At 39.4% G+C, this 8,007-nt stretch overlaps 1 protein-coding gene across 1 annotated transcript in view; it reads right to left on the bottom strand.

The window, feature by feature from the left end:
* The window catches only part of qsox1 (quiescin Q6 sulfhydryl oxidase 1), a 54,628-nt gene extending 48,928 nt beyond the window's left edge, over window positions 1-5,700 (bottom strand). The window contains 3 exon segments of the mRNA XM_034149680.1: window positions 159-207; window positions 1,810-1,910; window positions 5,289-5,700. Coding sequence (XP_034005571.1) covers window positions 159-207; window positions 1,810-1,910; window positions 5,289-5,559 — 421 coding nt within the window. The 5' untranslated portion in view covers window positions 5,560-5,700.
* Between the last annotated feature and the right edge of the window lie 2,307 nt (window positions 5,701-8,007).

Raw genomic sequence — 8,007 nt, 5'->3', positions numbered from 1 at the left:
GTGTGTGAGTGTGAGTGTGTCTTGTAAAACATTGATAATCCAATTATAAAATAGAAATGTGAATGTCAAATACAAAATATAATAAATACAAATAAAATGAAATATATATGGGTCAGTAAATGTGTGTGTGTGTGTGTGTGTGTGTGTGTGTGTGTTACCTTTGAAAGCCTTTCCTGTGGAGTCAGCTTTGGAGTAAGCGTGGAAGAACTGCAGAGAGAGAGAGAGAGACCTTTTCATTTAATTTCAAACCTTTATTTTAATCAGGTGAATCCCATCTGTTTTTCAAGGGAGACCTGCTGGTGACATGGTTACAGGAAGTGGAGAGAGGAAGAGGAGGAAGAAGAGGATGAGGAGGAAGAACCATGTTCGGAGGTTTAGGGGGGGGTCAACCAGTGGCAGATGTGAAGCCTTCGTTGTTCAGACAGAAGGATCTTTGTTTCTCTGAAACTCTCTCTGCTGACTCAGCAGATAGACGATGTGTTTCTGCTGAGCGTGCACAAATCACTCAGCTGGGAAAACACGTTAAATAAATCTTTCATATCTAAAAATGACTTATTAACCCTTTAATAGCCTATGTGCTAATCCAAATCAAACATAACGCATCAGAGTTTAAGACAGAGGTCTCGACCTGTTGGAGGAACACTGTGGACATTCCTGATGTCCTTTCAGATACTAGTTACTTTAAAGTGGACCTATCATGCTATATTATAATAATATAGTGTAGGACCATACCTATATAAGGCATATTTATACTTTTTTTTTTTCAAAATACCAAACAGATCATGCATTTTAGCCATGCCTCATTTCGCTCAATTTGAAAAATGTTAGCTCTGTTTTTGCAAAGGCAGATTCAGTGAGAACAGCACCATCTACAGGCCTGGCATATGTACTACAGCGTCTCCAGCGCTTTCGAACGGCAATGGCCGTGGCTGTCTCCTCCTGATTGGTGGAGTTGGCCCAATAGCCGTAGCGCCACCGTCCTGACGTCAGGACAGTGTTCAAATCTGGATCAGTTTTTATCAGATCCGTTGCAGCCCCTTTTTTAGAGATTTGGGTATGGAGGAAAATAGAGAGGGTTGTGTTTTCTGACACTTGGTGAGTTCCCTGGAACACCGGGGACACATATTCATGTAGAAAAGACGTACAAAAGTGCATTTTGTATGATAGGTCCCCTTTAAGTGTTGCACTAAAAGCTCTCATGTTTACCTAAGGCCTCAGCTGTTTGTCTGAGTCTTTGTTTACCCTCTGCAGCTCTTCTGCTTCAATAAGGGAGTCATGAAGGCAGCGGTGTGTGTGTTCCTGTGTAGATATAATAACAGTTTATACCCTGTGTGTGTGTGTGTGTGTGTGTGTGTGTGTGTGTGTGTGTGTACCTTCACGGTGGGATACGCTCTGATGCCGTAGCCCACGTTAATAAAATAATATATTTGTTGACAACTTCCCACTAGAAAATACACAACTGCAGACGATTTGGAAACAACAACTTATTGCGATTATTTTAGACCGATATTGCAATTGCGATTTAGACGGAGTGATCATTTTTGTAACATTAATTAAAAGTCCACGAACTGTACCAATCTTTTAACGTTTCATTTCATGTTGAGTACATTTAAAGAGGCCCTACTCTACTAACACCACAAGAAGGAGAATAAGGCCTCTTTAAATCAACTGTTAAAGAAAACACACACTACAGACATTATTGACATCTAATGACTGAGTGAGTGAGTGAGTGAGTGAGTGAGTGAGTGAGTGAATGAATGAATGAGTGAGTGAGTGAGTGAGTGAGTGAGTGTGTGTGTGTGTGTGTACCTTCACGGTGGGATACGCTCTGATGCTGTATCCCGCGCACAGCTTCCGGTTCTCCTCGGCAGCGCAGTCGACCGCCGCCAGCGCCACCGCCGGCTTCCACTCTGCATCACACACACAACACAGGAAATACTTTAAAACATAAATATAAACTCATCACAATGATATGGGGGGGGGGGGGGGGGGGGGGGGGGGGGTCTTGTGGTGTCTATGCACTTCAGTATATCAACACACAACAGGGGCTGACCATCATGGTTTCCTAATATTCTTTCTGAGTGATTGATATATTATGGAAGGCGCTACTTAACAGATTACCATAGCTTGTTTCTTTTGGCCCGTGACTAATGACCTCTCAAATGTACCCAGCTGTCCCGTCATGACTTATCGTGTCCTCGTTACACCTCCCTGTGCTTCATTCTCATCTGCATGAGAACAGTGTGAGGAGCTGTTTCTGCTTATCAGAGCGTGATGTAATGACTGTTTGTGTTATAAAAGCTCTCCATGGTCACATCCTGCAGCCCAACGAAATACCACAGAGCCGTGAGGAAGACGAGGAAGATTATATTATTTAATTAAGAGGTGGGCAAAGTTTCTGATGATGGCAGGAGGCCTCACACACTCATGGGGTACACACACATTCTTTTCCCACCACTGGTCTTGCGTAACACACTTCAGTAAACATTCATATTTATTTTCGCTTGTATTTATTTGCATTGCATTTGATGTTGAGGTAATGCAAAAGTAACAGAAAGTAATCAGATTACTTTTACATTGTGATACTCAGATTAGATTACTTGTATACAAGTACCTAGTAATTGTAATGGAATACATTTCTAAAGTAACTCTGACAACCCTGTTTATAAACTGGCTCTCAGAGGTGTAAAGTAACTAAGTACATTTACTAGGTACAATTTTGAGGTACTTGTACTTCATTTGAGTATGTTAACATAATGCTACTGTGTACTTCTACTCCTCTACAGTTCAGAGGTAAATGGTGTAATTTTACTCCACTACATGTATGTAATACCTTTAGTTACTTTACAGATGTGGATGAATGATGTGAAATATAATCAAGTGTTAAATCAGACTTTAGTTCCTCCTGGAGTAAATCCACAAGCTACCCTGCAGTATACAAAGTCATTCAAACTAGCTGCACCTTTACCAGCTTTGAGAACACTTTCATGATCAATCATTATAAAACATATCATATATATTATTCTGAAATGGACCAATCTGCACAATGACTACTTTTACTGTCGCTACTTTCACTATATTTTGATGATAATACTTTTCTACTTTTACTTGAGGAACATTTTGAATGCAGGACTTTTACTGTAACAGAGTATTCCTACACTCTGGTACTTCTACTTTTACTCAAGTACAAGGTCTGAGTACTTCTACTTTTACTCAAGTACAAGATCTGAGTACTTCTACTTTTACTCAAGTACAAGATCTGAGTACTTCTACTTTTACTCAAGTACAAGACCTGAGTATTTCTACCTCTGTAAACACAGTACTTTTACCTCAGTAAAGACAGTACTTCTACTTCAGTAAAGACAGTTCTTCTACTTCAGTAAAGACAGTACCTTTACTTCAGTAAAGACAGTACTTCTACTTCAGTAAAGACAGTACTTCTACTTCAGTAAAGACAGTACTTCTACTTCAGTAAAGACAGTTCTTCTACTTCAGTAAAGACAGTACCTTTACTTCAGTAAAGACAGTACTTCTACTTCAGTAAAGACAGTACTTCTACTTCAGTAAAGACAGTACTTCAGTAAAGACAGTACTTCTACTTCAGTAAAGACAGTAGTAAAGACAGTACTTTTACTTCAGTAAAGACAGTACTTCTACTTCAGTAAAGACAGTTCTTCTACTTCAGTAAAGACAGTAGTAAAGACAGTACTTCTACCTCAGTAAAGACAGTACTTCTACTTCAGTAAAGACAGTACTTCTACTTCAGTAAAGACAGTACAGACAGTACTTCTACCTCAGTAAAGACAGTACTTCTACTTCAGTAAAGACAGTACAGACAGTACTTCTACTTCAGTAAAGACAGTAGTAAAGACAGTACTTCTACTTCAGTAAAGACAGTACTTCTACTTCAGTAAAGACAGTACTTCAGTAAAGACAGTACTTCTACTTCAGTAAAGACAGTTCTTCTACTTCAGTAAAGACAGTACCTTTACTTCAGTAAAGACAGTACTTCTACTTCAGTAAAGACAGTACTTCTACTTCAGTAAAGACAGTACTTCAGTAAAGACACTTCTACCTCAGTAAAGACAGTACTTCTACCTCAGTAAAGACAGTACTTCAGTAAAGACAGTACTTCTACTTCAGTAAAGACAGTACTTCAGTAAAGACAGTACTTCTACTTCAGTAAAGACAGTAGTAAAGACAGTACTTTTACTTCAGTAAAGACAGTACTTCTACTTCAGTAAAGACAGTTATTCTACTTCAGTAAAGACAGTAGTAAAGACAGTACTTCTACCTCAGTAAAGACAGTAGTAAAGACAGTACTTTTACTTCAGTAAAGACAGTACTTCTACTTCAGTAAAGACAGTACTTCAGTAAAGACAGTACTTCTACTTCAGTAAAGACAGTAGTAAAGACAGTACTTTTACTTCAGTAAAGACAGTACTTCTACTTCAGTAAAGACAGTACTTCTACTTCAGTAAAGACAGTACTTCAGTAAAGACAGTACTTCTACTTCAGTAAAGACAGTAGTAAAGACAGTACTTTTACTTCAGTAAAGACAGTACTTCTACTTCAGTAAAGACAGTTCTTCTACTTCAGTAAAGACAGTAGTAAAGACAGTACTTCTACTTCAGTAAAGACAGTACAGACAGTACTTCTACCTCAGTAAAGACAGTACTTCTACTTCAGTAAAGACAGTACTTTACTTCAGTAAAGACAGTAGTAAAGACAGTACTTCTACTTCAGTAAAGACAGTACAGACAGTACTTCTACTTCAGTAAAGACAGCACAGACAGTACTTCTACTTCAGTAAAGACAGTACTTCTACTTCAGTAAAGACAGTAGTAAAGACAGTACTTCTACTTCAGTAAAGACAGTACAGACAGTACTTCTACCTCAGTAAAGACAGTACTTCTACTTCAGTAAAGACAGTACTTTTACTTCAGTAAAGACAGTAGTAAAGACAGTACTTCTACTTCAGTAAAGACAGTACAGACAGTACTTCTACTTCAGTAAAGACAGCACAGACAGTACTTCTACTTCAGTAAAGACAGTAGTAAAGACAGTACTTCTACCTCAGTAAAGACAGTACAGACAGTACTTGAACTTCAGTAAACACAGTACTTGTTCCTCCACTCTACGTGACTCCCAGCAGCTCCTCACCTCTGATGTCCCAAGATCTGAGTATTTGTACTTTTACTCAAGATCTGAGTACTTCTACTTATATCTGAGTACTTCAGTACTGACAGTACTTCCTCCAACTCTCCGTGCCTCCCGCAGCTCCTCACCTCTGATGTCCCTCGCCAGGCTCCGGTACACCGGGGAGAAGGCGATGCAGTGGCCGCACCATGACGCGTAGAACTCGGTCAGCACGGCGGCGGTAGAGTTCACCAGAACCGGCTCCACGTTCTGCGGACTGAGCACGAAGATCTGGTCCGAGGGGGTGTAGAGTCCCGCGTGCACCGGGGAGCAGAGCACGAGCAGGCAGCAGCACCACCGGGAGATCTGGACCATCTCTCCGGGGAACCGGGACGTGGCACGGCCGCCAAGCCGCGCCATCTTCCCGTTAGAAGCTGTAGGAAACCGGGGGAGAAGTGTTCACCTCCTCCGTGTCACAGAACCACAGAAACACACACACGGTAACACACACAGACAGAAACAGAGACACACAACTTTTTTTGTTTTTTCTGAGACTGTTTCCCTTTTCGGTGACCCTGCTGAATGGGTCCTCCCCCTTTAACAACACACACCTCCTTTATTAGAGCACGAGCACGAGCACGAGCACGAGCACACACACACACACACACACACACACACACACACACACACACACACACACACAGCAAAGCACATATATCGACAAAGCAAGTCAATATAAAAAAAACAGTAAATAAAGGGGAAAAAAGTTACTTATCTGTTTCTTTACTTAAAATAAAATAAAAACGAATAATAAATTAATGTTATTTACATGCAACATCCTAGCTATTTTTATTTGTATTTATTTTATATTATATGTTTATTCCTGTATTTGTATGCGCCTAGCTTTTAGCTTCTTAAAAATAAATCTTAACATTCATGTTGTTTTGTAAGAAAATAGCAATTACAAGTATTTTCGATGTCTTGTCTGTTTTAGATTTATTTCTGCCTCGTTTGTATTCACCTGATTATACCATGTTTGTACAAGAAAAATAAATATAACAAATAAGAATTGTACATAATTGTGAATATCTGAATGCCCGGTTAAAGTAGTATATATTAAATAATAATAATACATAACTAATTGTAGTTTATTGAGATTATCTGAATGTTGTGTGTACATGTTAATATGAATAAAACCCCTCCAAACTAAAAGCAGAATGAAGTCAGCGTTCCTTTAGAAACAATGAAAGCTTTATTTACAAGTTCATTTAGTTACCAAATATATAATTTGCACATATTTGCAAAGTAAACAGTGTGTATCTTACAACAGGTTACAGTAACAGACAGAATATTTACACCCATCAAAGAATTGTACAAGTCTTCAAGTGCACTTCGCGCGCACTCGCAACACATTATTATAAATATTAATTAACATTTCATAACAGGAAATGACCGGGGGTTCATTTGATAATCAAAGAATTTGTGCCTTTTTTTTTTTTTTAGATTAAACTCCATTAAAGGGTTTTTTCTGAATCTACAGCAGAAGTGTGATCTGATTGGTCCACACAAACAGGACCGAGTACTGCATAGATACACTGAGACCCCCCCCCCCCCCATTTACAATCAGTACAACAGGACCATCCTGCGGGGGGCTGGTATTAAAGCGTTTGAGGAACATACAGACGGAGAGCTCGCTGTCACGTGGTTTTGGTCTTTTTCTACATTATAGTCTGTTCACCAGCTCAGAGGCCAGAACATGTCGAGTACCCCAACGCTTTATGATAGAAATGTATAGAATGGGTCACAGTACATAGAAACTGCCGGATGCCAACTTGTGTATGTTGGGAAGTTTGCATAGGTTGTGTTAATAAGCATTAGTTACAATGAAAGCATATGTGGACAATAGTTTGAACAAGTTACGAGTGGTTTTGGGGGATGTTGAGAATGTTTTGAAGTCCATTTCTGACATTTTCAGGATTAAAAAATTGCAGTTTTAACCAGATTACGCCAATATTTGTACTTTCTGAGGAATGAATTTGATACATTCTGGGTCGATTTGGAAGATTTAGGGGACTCTGGATCATCTGGATGTGATAATACTCATCGTGTGCTCTCTATATCCATGTTGATGGTAGTCAACTCACAGAAAGCACAAATATGGATACTTTCTAGTTAAAACTGCAATTTCTGATCCTGAAAATGTCAGAAATGGACTCGGCATCCTCAATAACCTCCAAAACAACTCAAACATTTTCCAAATCGGCCCTTTCTTAAATAAAGTCCGCATTAATGCTAATTAACATAACTTGTGCTAATTGTGCAAACATCTCAACATATGCAGGTTAGCATCCGGCAGTTTCTGTGTGCTGGGGACCCTACTATACATTTCTAACATAAAACTTTGGGGTCTTCAACATCTCCAGGTTCACTAAGCTGGGAACTAGACGATGATATCATTTACAGTTTGAACAAACACTTCAGTAACTCTTAAAACATCGACGGTAGAAAAAGACAGGTTAAGGTCACTTAAGCAGCAGGACTAAAATAAGCCCTTGGACTCAAAGTGTGTGTGTGTGTGTGTGTGTGTGTGTGTGTGTGTGTGTGTGTGTGCGTGTCAACTATCTCGTTCCTGATACAGTTAAAGTCAACACAATGACTCAACTGTGTCTATATGCACAAAAGCCAGGGAGACGTGGCCCAGTGAGAGTGAGTCAGCGATTTAGTTAGAAATAGGAAGTTTGATATAAGGCTGAAACTGAGAAGTTGGCAAACCGGTGAGAAGGGGAGAATACATTCAAAGGAAAACAGGTCCATAGTTTGTACTAAATCCAAACGAGAGGCACTTCATCTGAAGGTAGAGACGTTCTG

The sequence above is a fragment of the Trematomus bernacchii genome, unplaced genomic scaffold (assembly GCF_902827165.1).
Source record: "Trematomus bernacchii unplaced genomic scaffold, fTreBer1.1, whole genome shotgun sequence".
Lineage (NCBI taxonomy): Eukaryota > Metazoa > Chordata > Actinopteri > Perciformes > Nototheniidae > Trematomus > Trematomus bernacchii.
Note: the sequence above shows the minus strand (reverse complement) of the source record. Positions and strands in the feature narration are given on the sequence as shown.